At 33.6% G+C, this 21,703-nt stretch overlaps 1 protein-coding gene across 2 annotated transcripts in view; it reads left to right on the forward strand.

Moving 5' to 3' along the window:
* LOC140445457 (microfibril-associated glycoprotein 4-like) overlaps window positions 1-21,703 on the forward strand; it is a 61,104-nt gene that overhangs the window by 22,991 nt on the left and 16,410 nt on the right. The window contains exons 2-3 of one of the 2 annotated variants that reach the window (XM_072537485.1): window positions 3,411-3,540; window positions 13,630-13,851. In XM_072537485.1, coding sequence (XP_072393586.1) covers window positions 3,411-3,540; window positions 13,630-13,851 — 352 coding nt within the window. The remainder of the gene's footprint in view (window positions 1-3,410; window positions 3,541-13,629; window positions 13,852-21,703) is intronic. The other variant, XM_072537486.1, reaches the window with a different exon arrangement.

The raw sequence follows: 21,703 nt of genomic DNA on the forward strand, positions 1-21,703 counted from the left end.
ATAAAAGTTTTCGAATATGTAAAAGCTGTTGGATCCATAGTACAGCCCAAAAATGTTGTTTGAACATCCAAAATAGCAAACAACCGCGTCTGCATCTACCTCTCCTCTAAATATGTAGTTGATCAATTTCTTAGCTCCCACAAATATATAAATATTGATGGTAACCAGATTGAAGTAAGAAGACTTATAACCCCTGCTCAGAGACTCATCATATCTAATGTATGTCCTACTATACCTAATAGCATAATTGAAGAGCACTTAAAAACTATGGGTATAAAATCCGCCTCCAACATGACGTTTCTACGAGTAGGCATGCAAGACTCAAAATACAGCCACGTACTCAGCTTTAGGAGGCAAATGTTCATAAGTCCTTTAGAAAATGCATCAATTCCTGACTCAGTTCTAATCTCATTCGACAATACATCATATCGACTATACATTTCCATAGATGGTTTAAACTGCTCCAGATGCAAGATTGTCGGACATCACGATTCTGACTGTCCTTCTTTATCATCATCAAGCAACTCAATTAATCAAATGAAAACTGACCACCACGTGAATATACATAACTCTACCAATGAAAAATATAATCAGCTACAAGATCAATCACGAAACCAATACCAAGAAGATACCGAAACATTAATGGAACCAGAACGAAATACCATACAAAATCACGCATCAGTTACAAAGGACCAAACCACTTCCTCACAAACAAACAATGAATTACAAATTTTGAATCAACCAAAAATATCCCAAGATAATTCCTTAGTAATTGAAAGCGATAGAAAAACCACTGAAATTACTCCTGAAACTAAAAGACAAATATCCTCTCCTGAAATTCTTGAAAATGACCTACCTCCTCCCGATACTCAAAAACCTAAGAAAAAGCCTAAAACCCAAGAAGATATTCCAATTATTCTAAATCAAATTAAAGAAAAAATTGAAAATAGAAACCCTTCCTTTACACTTACTGTTCATTAAATAACTATGTGATTTTCTGGCAAATTCCCTTCACTCAAAACATCCTGAACGCATTGTTAAAAATTATTCAAATGAAAGCCAAGAAATAAAAGAAATTTTAAACTTTATATATTCTCAAATACAAAATAAAACTTTAAAAAACAATATCACCAGATTGAAGAAGAAACTGCTTCTCAACAGTCCTTCTTCTACTGACGAAACTGACTAAGAATCAAGTTCCCAACAATGAATAGTTAACACATAAAGAGTTAATGGCCAGCACATTCATATTACAGTGGAACCCCAAGGAGGCTGCTCCGATGTGTACCAAGTGCAACACTCAGTTGTCAGTGAAACTTATAATTGTTGAGTGTCCAGTGTACCAGAATGAAAGAATCGCGTGTGCTCTTAGTGATAATTTAAAAAGTATACTAACGTCAAATTTACAGTCTTTATTAAGTTATCATAAAATACTAAACTATATACCAGATTGTAAAACATATTTTTTTATGTAACAATATGTATCTTACTGTTTGTGTATGTCCCCTCGCTAATAACCCTTAGTGGTTGATGCGTTTATATTTGTTTAAATAAAAAAAAAAGTACCTATTTTATTATTTTCGTCTTGGGTACATTTAATCTGAATATTGCCCTTTACTGTCTTTGGCATTTTGTCTTTTTCATTTATAGCTATTTATTATATTTTTGTTTGGCGTTTCCTGGTATCAGGTTGATCGTGTAGATTTGTATACGCTTCTGCTTCACCTTTCAATACTGCTACTTACGCTTTTTTATCGGCGACTATATAGTTTTCAATATCTGTGTCCAACCTATTCTCTTGCCACTATACAATTTTCTCTTTTTATATTTTTTCTCGAACTTCGTTTGACCACCACAAGGTCTCTTCATTCTCAAGTCATAAGTTTCGTTTGAAAGAGTGTGTCAACAATCTAAATGATCCCATTATATGTGTCTATATTTAAAAGATTGTTATTATTATTGTACACAAGCAAGGGCAAGGGGACAAGTCCCTATTATGCCCAAGTACAACAAAATTTCATTAGTAAGTAAGTATGCACTAAAACATAAAAACTGCGTTTTTTAGTAAAGATTTCGATTTTTTTTTATTTCTATAGACTAGAAATTAAAATAGATAATATAATTGTTTTATTGTCGTATTCGCATGAGTTTAGCACCATATTTAAGCCCTTTCAGCGCAAACCTTTTTAAAACATAAGGCTAGATATATTTAATATAAAATACCTTGTAGTTTATTTTAACAGCAACAAAGTGTATAACAAATTTATTTTAAGACCTTTGTTTTGAAAACATTTTTGATGAAAAGAGTTGATGGTGCTAAAAGCATGCGAATACAACCTTTAAATCGTCATTATATCGTTTATTATTAAGCTTGTAGAAATAAAAAATCACAATCTTTAGTAACGAACAAAGCGGTTTATTTCTATTTAGGGTTTTTTTTGTTTACTTTTTAGTTGATACGTTATTTTGAAAAAAAGCGAAGTTTTTGAGATTTTTCAAAAATAGTGTCTTTATTTTAACCTTTGTTTTTTTTAAACTCAACCTTCCAAATCAGTTAAACTTTCAGAATGTAATTTTTTGATGTACCTAAATGAAGTAAATTATAAATGAACAATGGCATTGGCGGGTGTGAGGTTGTTACTTTCTGCTTCACAAAAAATATAAGCGGACTTTATTTTAGTAATAATTTTTTTTAATTTTCATGCAAATTTTTACCGTGACCACTTTTGCCGTGGTCATTTTAAAGGTTTTTCAGTGATCTTTTAAAAAGTTGCTAGAAGTTTTTCATAAAAAACTTACTATTTTCAGGTTATTCAATATTATATGTTTGAATTTGACTATTCGATAAATAATAGTCTACATTCTAACAGCCATAACGATGTTATTATTAAGATTACGTTAATGATAAAACACTAACACTCTTTGTTTTATAAGCTTCATTTTACATCCAAAAATATATTTGTAAAAAACCGTCTAAAATATGCTTTTTTGATATGTAATTTGTAAACTTTTGGTCACTAATAACTTAAAAAATATTGATTTTTTGAAAACACTTCTAAGTACATTTTTGTCTTAAAATTTACTATTGTAATGACTACCATTATTTTTTGATAAACTTTTTTCACCCTCGAGTAGGTGTGGTAACCACCTCCAGAGGACAAGCACATATTTAAGTAGGGTACAATAATTTGATCTTTCATCTATTTTTTAACTACCATAAAAATTTTAAGCAAATTGATGTACGTAAAACAATTCAGACTATTTCTACTGTTTTTACCGTCATATTCTGGACTATCCCATAAAAAGGACTATTGGATTAAAATTTTCAAATGTCAAATTTGTTTTCGGTTTATTTCTATTATCTTTATGATTAGCACCGTTTTGAATTTAGAATTATATTTTATTTTCAGGTATCAGCTGCGGAACCTATTAATGTGAAATTTACAAAACTTTTAGATGTCAATGTAGAAGGTAAGTCTAACTCATGGAAAAATGACTTGGGAAGACTTCTTTATCCGCAAAATGAGGACGTTGATCTAGGTAAAACTATTATTCGATGTTAATTTTAAACTAAATCTATTATTATTGATCGCGTATGTATATACACACTACTGTTAAAATTATACGATCTTATAGATCTAAGACAACTCTACATATGATTTCTATAAACTAAAGGACTAATTGCCTTAGTTCCATAAATTAGCATATAAACTTAAACATCAGTTAAACCTTACAATTATTCTTTTGATTTAACTTTTTAAATCTTCTAATTTTGGAAATAATGTACAGAATAAGATAAAGTAATCTTATTTTTTATCTAACCTCAACTTAATTCATATTAATTTCATTTCAAAAAAACAATTTTCTTACTATTTTTGTTTTCCCCAAAGGCACTTCAATGCTGGGCTAGTTCTGCTCTTATGATTTTGGTACGTTACTTCATTAATGTTAAGAAGAGAAGTAGTTAAATGTGCCTTCGGAAATGCCCAGAACCACATTTACCTACTTAAAAACATTTACAAAATATTTGAAATAATACTAAATGTGCAAAATAGTATGTAAGTATTTAAACAAAATGTGCAACATGTCATCAATACGTTGTCTATGTTTGATGCTCTTTATAACTGTTTCAATGCAAACTTTTACTTTGGTCTTTTGCAATGCTGCCTCCATGTACTTGTGGTTTTTTTACTTACACATAACATCCGCATCACATTGGTCAAAGAATTTTCTTTTGAGGCATATGGGTAAATCCGATTTAAATACATAGTTTAATTTACCAAACGCTGCCCAGACTAATCCGACGCGACGTGGGAGCTCACATGTCTGGTTATCTCTACCCAACTGAATTTTTTATCTTAATTACTTATACGATGTAGTCTGTACAATATTTCTTCCATCAACAGTAATATTTCAATTTAGCACCAGATTAGTCAATATTTGCATCTTGTTCATATTAATCTTTAGTTCGACTTCCAAGAAAGCGTGATATAATTTTTCAAACATTATTATTGCATCATTTATACGATCGGCTATAAGGACGATGTCATCTGCAAATCTCAAATGACTGAGCTTCTCTCCATTTATGTCGATAACATGATCGTTGAGATGTGCATTCTTGCGTGTTCTAAAAGCGTCGTGAACAGCTTTGGAGAGGCGTTGTCTCCTTGCCGTACTCCTTGCTGTATACAGATTTTTCTTTTGAGGTATATAAGTAGATCCGATTTAAATACATTGTAACCTCTGATGGAGACACTGCGGACGGCAGCCAGAAGGTTGGTGGAGAGCGAGTCGTGGGTTCGAAACTAGCTTTTGGAACCAGGAATGGGTCCAACGGACGAAATAAGTAAAGATACGATAGGAGATATTGAAAAAGATGCACATAAACAAAAAGATAGATGGGTAAAATTACCAAAGATAAGATAAGACAGGGAACAGGGCGCCACTTAATTTTTTGGGGTTCAAGGAGAAAATTAAGGAACCTTAGAAAAGAAAAGAGATAAGGAAAGATATTTAGGTTCAGAGACCAAACCCACGAAAAGATATCACTGTTAATTATTAAATAAATTTGGTTAACACTCTACATAAACAAAAAATAAATATATAAGGTATTACACTTACTCACCTACGAAACTTGAATCAGCCTGATCTTTCTACTGGTCAAAGGTATAGTTATTTTTAAAGGCAAAAAGCAAATATATCAGGAAACTTTGTTAGGAGTCGACAAATAAAATACATACATGAAACAATAACAATATATTAAACAACAACAAAATTATGACGCTGCTGAATGCAACACAAATAATAAAAATACACCAACAACTATAAAATGGTGGTATACATATAAAAATAGGCAGAAATATAATTAGAAAATATCTTTACAAAGATATAAGTATAACACAAGCATGCACAAATAAAGTTTTGGCGTATCTCGAGATATTACAGCAAAAAAAATGAATAAAAAATTATAACAAAAACCAAAGATAACAAAAATTAATAAAATCTAAATTTACAAAAAATACAAAAAAAGGTTACAGAAATGAAACATAAAAATTTAACCAAACCGCACTTGGTTAAGTCGATTATTTGGTTAGTAACAAAAAAAAATATAGAATGTTCTTTAATTGACTGCAAAATTCAGTAGCTACTCTCAACTACATTTGAAGACATGTATCAATTTGAGATACGTCCAGATAATGGAAGATGATATGATGCTATACCATGTTACTTGCCCAGATAGGTGGAGATATTAAAATTATGTCAACTTACAGTAATTCCTGGCGACTGCTGCTTTAAGTCACTGAAGTTAATACTGTACTGGTATTAAACACTGAATTTAATTACCCTTAAAGGTGCTTTACAACTATACTTAAACTAATATAGTGTAAGATAAAAAACTCTAATAAGCAAGTGTATACACACTTATAAAGAAAATGCATAGATACGATAAGGTAGCAGATACGATAATGTGAACTAAGCGTCTTAACTCGATGAATGCCCACCGATAAGTGACTTGGTTCCTCTAAAATTTTACCAAGCTACCCAAGAAAAGGTGAGGGTATCTTCCCCCCAAAAATGATAGGCCAGCCTGTATCTATTTCTAAGAAGATAAGGTTCTAACTAACATTGAACATAACGGTATACTTCTACCTACAAACGTGATGGAATATCAAATCTCCTAGATTAGGTTTTTCCCGAAAAACATTACAACGGGCGTTCGACGACAATTACCGAATTTATGACAAAGGACCCGGAAAAGGATTAACTAAGGATTCGCCAGACCGGCGTCTTTAAATAAATACTTAGGTAGATTCTTCAGTCATATTTCGGTAGTTTTCCAATAAAAATTTCTGATCGTAAACACGACCATCAACGTATCATCCACATGGGTAAAAGGAATTAAAATTAATTTAATATATTAATTAAAAAAAATGTTACAACATAGAATAATTATCCAAACGCTGTCCAGGCAAATCCTACGCGACGTGGGAACTCACATGTTTGGTTATCTCTGCCCAACCGAATTTCATGTCTTAAGTAATTATACGATGTAGTTGCACAATATTCCTTCCATCAACAGCATTATTTCGATTTAGCACCAGATTAGTCGTTATTTGCATCTTGTTTTTTCAGACATTATTATTGCATCATCCATACGAGCGGCTATAAGGACGATGTTATCTGCAAATCTCAAATGACTGAAATACATGTTCTCAAAGCGTCAGAACAGCTTTTAATATTTATTTGTTTCTTGTTGAGATAGTCTTACGCTAGCTGTGGCATTTTGGTAGATATATTTGATTATGTTAGTGTAGCGATGGTTTACTTGGCATTCTATCAATGCTTTTAACATTTTCTGATGGCTTCTAGGTCTCAGGATCTTTATCACTAGTAAGTGGTCCTGAGTGCTGTACCTCGATCTAAATCCAGCTTGTTCTCTAGGCTGATAGAAGTCTAGTTTAGCGTCCAGTCTTTTTTGATAATTTTTTAAAAAAATTTTATATGTGTGAAAGCAAACTGACAGGGAGGTAATTTTTTAAGTCTGCTATGTCTCCTTGCTTGTGTAATAAAATAATGACTGCATTGTTCCATTGATAAGGAGTTTTCTCTTGGTTGCAAGTTGGATGCAAGTCGCACAAGACATAGACAGATGAAAAGAGCTAAGGAAGACCTATGTCCAGCAGTGGACGCATACAGGTTGATGATGATGATGCTGATGACCCTCGTCAACCACTAAGGGATATTAGCGAGGGGACATGCACAGACCCTAAGATACATATTATTACATAAAAATACTTCACAGTTTAGTATATAGTTTGGTTGTTTTGAGATAATTTAATAAATGTATTAAATTTGAAGTCAGTACATTTTTTAAATTGTCACTCAGAGCACAAGCGATTTTTCCATTGTTGTATACTAGACACTCGATAATCGTATGTTTTAATTGAATGTTGCACTTGGTTCACATCGAAACAGCCTCCTTATTGAAGAAATATCAGTTGGTGGTGACTTGGTCTTTTATATTACTTGTTCAGATAAGTGTAGTAAGATGACCTAGGCATACTTTGAGTTTGGTCTTAACCTTCTACCACTGACGTGTTCTATCTGGAACATAACTACGGATGTGGTGCCATGTGGACCCCATGTAATTTCTATTTGGTATTGCCAACATTTTTTAAAAATATGACAAAATATGTTCAATATAATTTTTTTGATATATTTTACATTAGTGTATTCATTTTTTTTATAATATTTTGCCAAATTGTTAGTTATTAAATATATTACAAATTACATGTCAAAATATCCTAAATAATGAAACGGTTTACTAAAAATGTTGTAATTTTTTTATTGTTTAAAATGTTTATAAAATAGTTATGGAAAATTAAAGATCAAATATACGAAATATGAAAAAACAAAATAAACCAAAAAAATAAACCCCCCATATAAAAAACTACAACACCCAAACTTTAGCAATTTTGGAATTCAGATAAAAAGTTACTTTGTACGTTCTTTACAAATATTAGCTCTACAGTTATCACACATTGATATCTTACAAACATCACATGAATTCTTAGTCTTTTTATAATTTTTCGTGGACAGAGCCCACATCTTTTTCGTTTGTTCATATCGGGATGCACGTTTTCATCAATCATCGGTTTGTTCAGTATTTTACTGATGTTCATTCTCAATTCTCTTGGAAGTCTTTGATTGATCATTCTTCTATTCACATGTCGTTAAACGAGTTGTTTGGCGAATAGCTTCACAAATACTGCCCGTAGTATGTTATTAGCTTTGGTTTAATATATATGAATTAACTCCTACGATGTCGATGATGGAATAAAATACCGCCATAGGCCAACGCCTAGTACGTCTACTTGAACTATAATTTGCACATTTTTTTTCAAGGGCATCTACGCCCCTTTGGTTTCATTATAAAAGACAAGTCACCACTAGCTCCCTCACTATCATCTTCTACTACCGAATCTGTATCATGCTCAGTTTCAATGTCATTTAAAGAGCCACCTGACTCTTCCATATCGCTATTCTCACTTTCTACCTCGTCATGCCATGCTAACAGAGTTTCTTCACAGTTTTTATCACCGTAATGTACTGTTTTGGATGAACCTGCCATTTTCGTAAATTTTTCACAAACACTGACGTGGTGCCAAAATGACCCCTTTCGAACTTTAGATAGTTATAAACTAAATACCACACTACTGAAAAACTCATCAATAAGTGAAGCGATCGACGTCACTGTAACTTGAAGGTACCTGCGAGTCACAAACCTATAACAACAAAAATAAAAAATTGGGCGTAATTTGAATTTAGTCGGGGGTCATGTGGGCACCACGTCCGTAGTAGAAGGTTAATATAATCCCAAGTAATATTTTGGCCGGCATTGCTTGCCAGGGAGTTCACTTCCTCATTGCCACTTATTCTTATATGGGAAAATATCCAGACTCAGCAAATAGTTTTTGGTCAGCTTGGAGATGATATAATTCTTCTTCTATTTTGAGAGGTATGGCGTAAGTTGTATATAATTGTTTTATTTCAAGTAATGAGCTTATCGAATCGGTGATATTAACACATTTGCTTTGATTAACCCCTTAACTAGTCGCTACATGGTCAAAAAGACCGCACGTATTAAAAATTGCTAATATTTCGGAAAAAAATTGCATTTGGCAACCACGGCCTTCAGTAGCTTACTCATTCGATACAAGGAGCCTCAGTACTAAATCAGAGTAGCGGGAGGTTTGTTGATTAGGAGTTACAGCGCAAAGGTCATAATTTCCGCGCGCGTCTCGTCAGTTAAAAAGTTTTTATAAATCGTTTTATTGTGTTTCTTATCACCTTAAGGTATGTATAAACGCTAGTTTTTTTAAATAATATACTAATATACTTTTTTCTTATTGTTTAGTAACCTTTTCAATATACCTCTCTTTCTTTTACTATGTAATTAGTTATCAAATTTTAAATTACTTTGCAGCAAATTAATATTACGATATTTCATAATTTTCTTTGTTGTATTATTGAGAATCAAATGTTATTTTTTTTTTTTATTTTAAGCTACAGCAAACTTTTATATATAACTTGTTTGGCTTTATTTTTGGAATGGACTATGGGAAGGAACAAAGGAGACTTCAAGCCCTCATGGAAGAAGAACCGCTTAATATAGAATATGACGACGACGATGACGACAATGAAGTGAATCCGGAAGTTATTGATGAGAGGTCGGAAGATTCGGAAAGCGAACAAGAACAGGATTTAGAGGAAGTAGGAGAAGTTTTACTGAATAATGTACAAGAAGAAAGTGTTTTTAGGGGAAAAGATGGTACAGTGTGGAGAAAGCATTAAAGAAAAAACAAAAGGGTACGTATGAGCAAGCCGTATTTAGTAACACAATTACCTGGGCCTAATAGATTTACAAAAAAGTTAAAAGACATTTCTGAAATATTGAGTTATTTAATTGATGAGGACATGATTTACATAATTGTAGAATCCACTAATAAATACATTGAAAGTATAGCAAGCAATTTCTCTAGGGAGAGGGAAATTGCGTTGCATCTGAAATTCGCGTTCTTATAGGCCTTTTATATTTGGCAGAGACATTATAAAGCCCATCACCTGAATACAGAAGATATCTGGCAAACTAATGGCGAAGGTATCGAAATATTTAGACTAGTTATGTCCTTATCAAGATTTCGGTTTCTTCTAAGATGCATTAGATTTGATGATAAGGTCGATCGTGAAGAACGTAGGAGACTGGATAAGATGGCCGCCATCCGAGTATTTTTTGACAAATTCGTAGAAAAGTGTAAATCGAGATATAACTTTTCGCAAAATTTAACATGCGATGAAATGCTTCCTGGACTTTTAGGGAATTTCCCTTGAATATAACATATTCCAAGCAAACCCTCAAACTATGGGCTTAAAATTTTTAGTTTATGTGATGCTGAAATGTACTATACCATAAATATGGAGGTTTATGTGGGTCGTCAACCAGATGGCCCATTTACTGTAGACAATTCCTCGAAAGAAGTTGTAAAAAGAATGTGTACGCCAATCAAGAATTCTGAGCGCAACATTACTCTAGATAACTGGTTCATCAGCATTCCTCTAATAGATGTTTTAAAAAAAGAATTTGGATTGACTGTTGTGGGGACCATTAGAAATAACAAAAGGGAACTGCCCCCTGAATTACTTCAACGATCTCGTCTTTTAAAATCAAGTATGTTCGCCTTTAGCGATACATGTACTTTAGTGTCGTATATCCCCAAAAAGAAGAAAGTTGTATTGCTTGTTTCAAGTCTACATGATGACGACGCTATAGATAGAGAAACATTTGAACATTATAAACCAGAAATTCTGACGTTTTATAACAAAACAAAAGGCGGGGTTGACGTCGTTGATCAGCTATGTTCCTCTTATGATGTTTCGCGAAAAACAAGACGTTGGCTCATGGTAATTTTTAACACCATACTAAATATCGCAGGCATTAATTCGCTAGTGATTCATGCAAGTAACAACCTTGCTGATAATAAAATGCTTAGAAGAAAATTTTTGAAGCATTTAACATTTTCTCTTATGTATGAACATCTACGGGTCCGAGCAATAGTAGACAATTTAAATAGAGATCTGAAGTTACGTATTAAGGCCATATGTAATATTCCTAACACAGACGGCACTCCAACGAATGAAGGAGTACATGGTAGATGCTACTTTTGCGACCGTAAAAAGAATCGGAAAACGACTGTTTCCTGCTGTAAATGTAAAAAGTTTTTATGCAGAAAACATACACGTGCAGTGTGCGAAGAGTGCCAAACTGAACTTATTCGGATTAACTAAAAGTTTCCTTTTTTTATCGGAGTAGAATATAGTTTTTTTAATGTTCCGTCCAGTGTTTTTAACATTATATTTACTTTTTATATTATTTTGTAATATGTTACTCTACTTATTAAACCTTAATTAAATCGTGTTTTACTTAAACTGGTTCCAAATACTTTTATTAACACAAATTAAGAAGTAAAAGACCAAACGGTCGTTTCGACCGCGCGCGACTTCTAATTTTCAAAAATTCCTAGCGACTACTGAAGGGTTAATAAAACTACATTTTTTCATGGCCTGGTAAATTGACGCAAGTTATATCCGGTATATATACAACAATTTGTTGGGATTCGTACGATGGACTTGATATTTTTGCAACATGCTCTTCATCATATTTGGAAGCATCAGTGAAGGTTTCACAGTTTTTTGGGTATTTGGATATTACATTTTTAGAATCTGATTGGATAAGGAAAGGATGTGTGAAATCTTTGGGGAGCTCTTGTATATATCTATCTAGTTTTGGAGGTATGATCATACAGGCGATTATTCACACAAATAGGCATAGTAAGACTAAATTGTTCTCAATTAAGAACAATACGTTTTATTCGCTCAGGAAATGGTAGCTCAGGAAATCTTTATGTCGATGTTCCTGTAATAATCGGAGGATACATTTGTTCTGCAAAACATTGTTGGGTAGACTACGTTGGTTTTATTCGGTGAAATTCTGCAGCGTAATTTATTGACAGGAGTTATCTTCTTGGCATAAGAGGAGTTCCTTAGCAAAAACTTGTAAGCTATTAACTGGACTGGTTCTTTTAGCACCTAAAACTAATATCAAGCATGTATTTTAAACTCAGTCAAGTTTTTCTAAAAACCTTCTATTAGCAGTATCGTAGCATGAACAGCCGTAGTTAAATTTAGTTCGTATTAATGATGTCTATAGAGTAAGTAAGATTGTTTCAGACCCCGGAAAAAGTATTTGACAGCACTTTTAGTAGATTAACTTTGGATTGGCAAAAACATTGCACATTATTTATGTGGCTCTTTCATTTTGTTACGTTCAAAAGAAACTCTTTAGAAATTTATTTTTTTTTATCCGTTTCAAAATAACTGTTTAACGTTGATTGAAAATTAGGATAATTTTAATACTAAAAAATTAAGTAACTTGTCTTTTCATGATAGAACACAAAACCCGTGTTTTGAGACCAGCTTTCAGTTGTGTATACGGCAGTTTGTAATATATGTGATTCTAGATTTACATTGTTTGTTTTTAGATAAAAGAGAAAGTCATTTCTATATAGACTAATAAATACAGGTAGATTTATTTGTCTTACAATACTATTTATTACAATTAAAAAGATTATTGAAATTATAGTAGATTCTTGTGGAGTGTCGCTTTGAAGTACTTGTCTCGAAGATGAAATCCATTGGTTCTAACTCGAAAAGTTCGTGCTGCTAGAAAACTTTTAATAGGCAATATATGTCATTGAACGTGTAAAAAAAACGGCAATAAGTTTTTGATTGTGCAGAAAAAATTAAGTAAAGATTACCAAATATAAGCGTTAATCTAAACATACTAGTTAACAACAATCTAGTTGAACAAGTGAAAAAGTTTAAGTATCTAGGCTGTTGGATACATGAAATCTTAGACTAAGAACAAGAGGTTAAATGTAGAATAGAACAAGCAAGAAACACCTTCTTAAAGATGCGACAGTTACTCACTACCCGTAATCTTGATTTGTCCCTACGATACCGCATGATAAAGTGTTATGTATATAGTGTACTATTACACGGCGTGGAAGCTTAGACGTTAACAGTCAGCTCATTACGACGTTTAGAGAGCTTTGAGATGTGGGTATTTCGTCGTATGCTGAAAATTCCATGGACCGACCGCGTTAGAAATGAAAAAGTTTTAAGGTGTATGAATAGAGAACGTGAACTCACAGAAAGTGTCAAGAAGCGTAAAACGTCTTATCTTGGACACATATTTAGACACGACAGGTATAACTTCCTTCAGCTTATTATAGAAGGGAAAATTGAAGGCAGACGCGGCCCAAGTAGACGACAAATGACCTAGTTGCGCAACATCAAAGATTGGACAGGATTGGACTTTCAAATTTTAATAAGGAAAGCCCAAAATAGGGAAGATTTTGTAGAAGTTATCGATAACCTTCGCTAAGGAGACGACACCTAAAGAAGAGAAGAAGTGTTAATCTTAGATATTTGCCAAATATTACATTTAACGTTGTTCTGTAGACACATTTTGCTAGTTTTATTGTTATTTAATTTATCTTATGCTTGTAGGTACCAAAGAAGAGTACGTACAGGTTCCCATGAAGTTTTCATTTGCAATCGATAGATTAAATGCTTTACAGGATAATGAAAATACTTTTAAAAATGTATTTGATCAGTGCAAATATCTGGTTGGAAAAAGTCAACCATGGTTTTGTTTCTTGAATCCAGCAAGAACATTGTCCGAAGCTGAACACGTATATCCAAGGAGCTGCAGAGAAATTTTAGAAAGCGGTGAGAAAATAAAAGTTTTTAGAGTTTAACTAATTATATTATATATACCACAACATATTACTTTTTGAGTAAATGACAAATAAAAGTATTTTTGGAGTATGTAAAATAGTTAATTCCTAGCTGAGCGATTTCGGCCTACAAAGTCATCCTCAGAGTGCCCCCTCAGAGTTATGCCTTCTTCTAGTGCCGTATCCACTAATGAAGGTTAGCTATAACCATTGCAAATTCTTCGCTACCTTCTGCTTTTCTTAAAAGCGTCTGTGTGTTTAATCCGATCCAGTAGCGAATGTTTTTCAGTCAGGATATTTGTCGTTAACCAGGACACCTTTTCCTTCGATTTTACCCTTCATAATCAGCTGCAACAACTCGTACTTATCATCTCTAAGTATGTGCCCCAAATATGCTGTCTTTCACCTTTTAATGGTGGTCAAAAGTTCTCTGTCTCTTCTCATTCTGTGCAACACCATTTCGTTCGTAATATGATCTGTGCATGGTATCTTTAAAATTCTCCTAAAAAGCCACACCTCAAAAGCTTCCAGTTTTCTCATTAAGTCCACATTAACAGTTCAGGCTTCGACACCATAAAGAAGAATAGAGTGGATATAACATTTTACCATCCGATATCGGGTTTGCAGATTTAGTCTTTGTTTACTCAGAAATTTCCTCATCTTCAAAAAAAAAAAGCTTTTTAAGCGAATTTCTGATTTCGGGTTCAGATCTTCCGTAATCCAGACTCCTAAGTATTTCATTTTGTCCACTTGCTCAGTATCTGCATTTTTTATCTGGATCCTTGTAATGACTTTGCCCCTCTTATTGATAACCATGGTTTTCGTTTTCTTTATGTTTATTGTTAAACCAATATCACAAATTGTATTTAGTAACGTCTGCAGGTCTGTTTCACTTTCAGCGATAATGACTGTATCATCAGCATAACGGGTGTTATTTATATTTTCACCATTTATCTTGATCCCTTTTGTACAGTTTTTAAGGGCTTGCATAAATAACTCTTCGGAATATATATTAAATAGTAATGGTGAAAGTACACAGCCTTGTCTCACTCCTCTACTTATCTGTTGCGCATCCGTGCTATTTCCATCTAATGTTATTACAGCCTGTTGGTTCCAATAGAGATTTTTCACTATATTAATGTCATTTTTGTCGAGTTCTTTTCTCTTTAGACATTCTATGAGAGTGTTATGTTTAACTTTGTCAAAAGCTTTTTCATAGTCTATGAACGCAACGAAAAAATCTTTTTGTTGCTCTTGACTCATCAAACTGTACAGAGCTTCCACTGTTCCGAAGCCGTTACGAAAGCCAAACTGTCCATTACTGATATCCGTTTTGCACTTTCTGAATATTCTTGCATGTATAATATTTAAAAATGTTTTTAATAAGTGTGAAATTAAGCTGAATAATCTATATTCATTACAGTGTTTGGGATTCTTCGTTTTTTTTAGCGGAACAACGGTTGATAGCAGGCATTCTGTGGGTATCTCACTAGATTTGTACATGTTGTTAAAGAGTATAGTTATTGCACTTAAATTGTCTTTGTCTATAAGTTTAATCAGCTTGATATGAACTTCATCTGACCAAGGGGCTCTGCAAGATTTTGAGTTGCTTATAGCATGTTGGACTTCAGATTTTAATATTATTGGAGCTTCCTCGTTATCAATTTGTGTTGGTTTCGTTCTTGTGTCCATGAAAACATCTTCAATATATTTAGTCCATACTTGTTTACTTTGTCCATACTAGTTCATACAATGTTTACCTTAAGAATTATTCTAAGTGAGATGGGAGAGATACTTAATCGCGGGTGTCACAATAGTTGTCGTTTCAAAAATTTAGTTTAGATCTGAAAAATTACGTTAGTAAATATACGTTGTATATTTACCATATTATTATTGTAGACAATTGATGCAAGTATAATATATAAAATATGTTTACGCAGAATAAGTCCTGCACGTGGATTCCACTACGAGGTGTCGAACGAGTAACATCGTTTTATATTTTACCGTGCTTAGTAAAATATAGTGCAAAAAAGTGAACATAAGTGTACCTTCAACTACAAATAAATGTATGTATAAATTACTCATTACTAGTTGAGGTTTGATTTTTTGGTTCAACTGATTAAAATCACAAAAGAAAAAATTTAAACAGGATTGCCTTACAACCGGCAATCTATTTTTATTTTAAAATGAATAAAATGCTGAAACTTTACCATAACACATAGAAGCTAAATTACAATTTCAACTAAAAACGCAATTGCTTTTGACTACATGAGCAGTGGCGTACCAAATACCCAAACAGTAAATATGTCTCGAACACAAAACCAAGTTTTATCCAATGTATCAGTAGCGAAAACGATTCCATAGCCAACTTTCCCAAGCAAACATCAAGCCATTGTGATGCATGCCGAAGAACATCTGAAATTGTACGACTACGTTAAAGCTATAGGTAATATAATAGGCCTAAACAAGTCTCCTTTGCATCTAGGATATCAAACAATCGTATTTGTATCTATCTTTCTAACACTAATCTTGTTGACCAGCTCATAGATTCATATCCCATAACACAGATAGGAGATGTTTCTTTAAATATCCGAAGACTTATTTCCTCTGCTAAAAGAATAATTATATCTAATGTTTCTCCGTTCTTACCACATGGCATAGTTGAAAATAGCATTAAAAATCTTATACTTCGCATCGTATCTCCTATATCCTATTTAAGAGCAGGCATTCCTGGGGACGAATATTCACATGTATTAAGTTTCAGATGCCAAGTTTACGTATACTCTCCCTCCGAAGATTTTGAATTACAAACATCAGTACTTATTTTCTTTGAAGGGAATGAACACAGAATCTCCCTTCTACAGATAAAGTACATTGTTTTATCTGTAAACAAACATGACATATAGCCTCCAACTGTCCAAATCCTCCAACAGATAATACAATCCCAACCGAATATATACCAATAAGCCCCAACTCATCCGTAAAAATTTCATCTCCCCCTACACATAATGCCAAAGACCCACAAATCAAAAATAAAGACTCCAACACTGAAATTACACAATCAGACCAAATTACCATAACACTAATATCTCAAAAACGAGGACATTCTGAAATAGAAACTCCTAGTGAACTAACAAGCCCTGAAATTCTTGAGAAAGATGCTCAACCATTGTTAGATATGCCTCCCTCTCTATCAGCTTCCCCCAAAAAAGGTCCCAAAGCTAAAAAAAAGCACAAACCTAAAACTCCAACAGAATTAGTATTAACCGGAACCACCAAGAGAACAATCCAAGAATCATACAAACAGAATCCACAAACCTTTAAAATACCCATAGACAATTTCTTTTTCTTTCTTGAAAATAGTTTTAGACATTCTGATCTTTATTCGGAAGCAAAAAAGCTCACGGACGATGTAAACAGTCTACTTTTAAACCTGCATACTATATATCCAAATCATTCAGATACATCCTTAAAAAATCGATTTACCCGTTTAAGTAAAAAGATCAAAAAACAACTACAACTAGAATCCTCTGAAGCCACAAGTTTATCAGACTCAATTTCATCAAGCGAACTAACTGACGATGAGTGCCTTTCCGATCGATCCCAAAGGTCGCAGCACTGAAAAATCCCTTCTTCTAATATTTTTCTCATTCAATTTAATTCAGTGGAATTGTTATGGGTTTCACCCCCATCTAGAAAATCTCCAACTGTTGTTGCTGATACTTCACGCGATTTCATTTGTTTGCAAAAAACCAATTTCTCTAAAAACCATAATCCATACCTTAAAAATTACGCTGGCTACCACTTTATACGAACACCACAAGCACGAGCTAGTAGTGGGAGCTGTATATTTATTTCTACAGATATATTACACCATGAATTTCACTTAACAACTCTAGAAGCCGTTGCCGCTACTGCTTGGTGTTCGAATAAAATCGTAATTTGCAACGTATATATTCCTCCCTATTATACCCTAACAGCTCTCGAAATTACAAACCTAAATAACCAACTTCCTGAACCATTTATCTTAGTTGGAGATTTTAATGCACATAGCACTATGTAGGGCTCCAGTAATACTTTCGGTAGAGGCAAAATGATTGAAAATATCATAATCAATTCCAACCTTAGTTTTCTAAACACTGGAAGCAGCACATACTTTCATATCCAAACAGGTACTCTCTTTTCCATTGATTTAAGCATATGTAATCCAGAGTTATCTACTCATATTACATGGAAAACACTGGAAAGTCTCTATGGCAGTAACCACTTTCCCATTTTAATTTCTAACAATGATAACTCACAAAGACAAAGCAAAATTAAGTGGAAAATTCCTCACGCTGACTGGGATCTATTTAACTTAATTGTCAAGGAACAAACAAATAAAATCTCCTTTATGAATTTTGCAGATGAAGATCTTAATATGTTAATTAATTTTATTATGACTTTCGCTGAAAAATACATGGGTAAATACCACGTTGATCCCTCCAAAAAATATGGTCCATGGTGGAATGAATCGTGTAAACTAGCTGTAAAAGATTCTAAAAAAGCATTAAACCGATATCGTAAAACTAGAAACCAAACGGACCTAATAAATCTTAGAAAAGTAAGAGCTAAATCTAAGCGAATTGTTAAAGAAAGCAAAAAGAACTCATGGAACAAGCATAACTTTCGACACACCTTCTAGTCAAATATGGACTAAAATAAAACAGATGAAAGGCAGATATACAACATACAAAATTCCAGCGGTTATAGAAGATAACAATGTCATAACTGATGACCAGCAGATTGTAAACACACTTGCCAAATACTATTTAAATAAAACTAAACATGATAACAACTGTACTGGACCAAGAAACATAACAAATAAATGTGTTGTACATAAGAATCCAAATTCCAATACTCATCCTGTCAATCTCCCACTAACAATCGACGAATTAGTCGAAGCTGTTAACTCCCTAAAAAACAGTGCTGCAGGGCCGGATGACATTCCATCGATATTCCTAAAACATCTACATGAAGATACTCTAATAAAGTTACTAGAATTCTACAACAACATATGGCTAGGTAACCAATTTCCAACACTTTAGCGATAAGCTATAACAATTCCACTAAAAAAAAATGATACTTTTGCCAATACAACTATGTCATTTTGACCCATCTCATTAACGTGCACACTTTGCAAACTGCTGGAAAAAATTGTCAACAAACACTTACTTTGGTATCTTGAAAAACATAATATTATCAATACCGCTAAATCAGGATTTCGTCCAAATCCTTGCACGATGGATAATCTTATCACTCTTCAATCCGATATCATAGAAGCATTCTCTAATAGAAACAACCTTATAACTGTCTCATTCGATATAGAAAGTGCTTTTGACACAGCGTCAAGGCCGGCAATCCTAGTAAAACTTATAGAGTCTAATCTAATGAGCAAATTCTAGAAAAATTACTAGAATATAACATAGATACACACCATCTCTTCGTTTACTAAAAAAGCAGCCTATGACAGTGTGAATAGAACTGCATTATATATTACAATGATAGACTTTGGGATCCCATCTAAGTTAGTTAAAGTGACCGAACTAACAATGAAACACGTAAGCTTATGCGTTAGAATTAATGGAGAACACTCGAACTTCATTTTGAGATATTAATAAAGGTCTAAGACATGAAAACGCGCTGGCATGTCTCCTCTTCAATATTGTATTGGAAAAGGCAATCTGGCAATTAAATATTAAAATGAATGGAACTATTTTTAACAGATCGGCGCAAATTCTCGCACTCGCAGACGATATAGTTATAGTGGTCAGAACTATGAGGGATATGGTGCAGTGTTTTACAAGGCTTGCAGACGCGGCAAGTGAATTAGGACTTGTGTTAAACGAAAAGAAATCCTAATATATGTTGGTTTCCAAAAACTCCCAAAATATCTTACAGAGAATTCAAATTAACAACCGTACCTTTGAGCAACTAAAAGAATCCACATACCTTGGATCGCTAGTAAGCGCAACACATACGACAAGCGACGAAATGAAAAGACGTATAGCAATAGCAAAGAGAACTGTTCATGGTCTACAGAAACATTTAAAAAATATATATATAAAACGTGTAGTAAAGCTCAATATATATAAGACGATAATAAGACAGGTTTTGAAATTCTGAGGAAGATTTTTGGGGCCGTATATGAAAATGGGCTATGGCGTTTTCTACACCGATCCAAATATAATAAAATTCGTTCTACACCTATCAAAAGATTGTAAAATTCGTTAAAGTGCAGAAACTTAGATTTGACTGGACACATTGCTAGGATGCCAGATCACGAATACACGAAGAGAATAACGTTTTTAAAACCAGAGGGTACAAGAAGTAGAGGACGAATACGAAGGAGATGGATTGATGATGTTAAAAAAGACCTACCGATTCTAAGGATCAGAAGATGGAAGGAAGTTGCAAGGACTCGACAGGAGTAGCTTCTTTCTGAGCAGGCCATGTTTATGTCGTAATTTGACTATCAGACTCAGGAAAGTATGCCGTATTAGCTGGGATGATTCCTCTGCTAAGCTTTGCATCTTCAATGTGGTCCTTTGTGATTTGGAGTTGTAAATAGATAAAGCTATCTACTTTTTCTACGTTGTCAACTGTCAGGTAGGGTCGTGTTGCTCTCTCCGATTGTCTTTTTACCAGGATTTTAGTCCTTTTTTTGGTTATTGGCAGACCTATTTGTTTAGCATATAATTTAAATTCGTGTAGTAAGTATTCAAATTCCTAAGTATTCTCACCTGTTGTTTTGGTTCTGCTCATTATATTTATATCATCTGCATATATTTTCAGTTGGACAGATTAATTTAATAGTGCTAATGTTGTTGCCCGACACGGCGCGTCCCAATGGATGAATAGGAAACGTTCCTGTAGATATACAGGACAGGTATGAATAAGGCTTCGCCAAATTAGTACCCGCGGATCAACGGAGGACATGACACAGGTCAGCAGCTGTGTCATTAGTGGCCCGTGGCTAAGGAATACAATTCTTGACAGGTGCGGTACCACAAAATCACAGGCAAAAATCAAATACTGATTTAACCGGCTGTGATAGTGCGAACACTCACCAACCCATCCGGCAAGCGTGGTGTTTTATTTAATGCCAATATACCCCTCAAAACACAACATGTTGAACTTGAAACAAAACACTGCAACTTCGCAACTGCTACTTCGGAAAAAGTTGGTCTTAAAATGAACTTGGAAAAACAAAAATAATGACAAATACACCGAACATTAGAGAAATAACGTTGAACGACATAAATTTAGAAACAGTAAGCAAATACATCTACCTGGGACAGATAATGAAAGTTAACAAAGAAAATCAAACTGCTGAAATTACCAGAAGAATAAGATTAGCGTGCGCAAAATTTTGAAAACTGAGTTGGATCTTGAAAAGCACTAAAATAGAACAATTTTTTTGAAAACCAGAATTTACGATCAGTGTATGCTCCCTATACTCACGTATGGCTCACAGACGTGGACACTTACCAAGTCTAACATGGATAAAATAGTAAAAGCACAAAGAGCAATGGAAAGATCAATGCTCGGGGTGAGACTTATAGACAAAAAAACAAACAAATGGATTCGAAGCAACACGAAAGTAAAAGACGCAGGAAAACATGCTGTCAAATAAAAATTAAGCTTCGCAGAACTCAACGCTCGACTGAAGGATAAGAGATGGAACCACGAAATACAACAATGGATACCATGGTTAGGAAAAAAAAGCAAAAGAAGATCAACAATGAGATGGGCGGATGATATTAAGAAGATTGAAGGACACAACTGGCAGCAAGTGGCGCAAA

The sequence above is a fragment of the Diabrotica undecimpunctata genome, chromosome 7 (assembly GCF_040954645.1).
Source record: "Diabrotica undecimpunctata isolate CICGRU chromosome 7, icDiaUnde3, whole genome shotgun sequence".
Taxonomy (NCBI): Eukaryota; Metazoa; Arthropoda; class Insecta; order Coleoptera; family Chrysomelidae; genus Diabrotica; species Diabrotica undecimpunctata.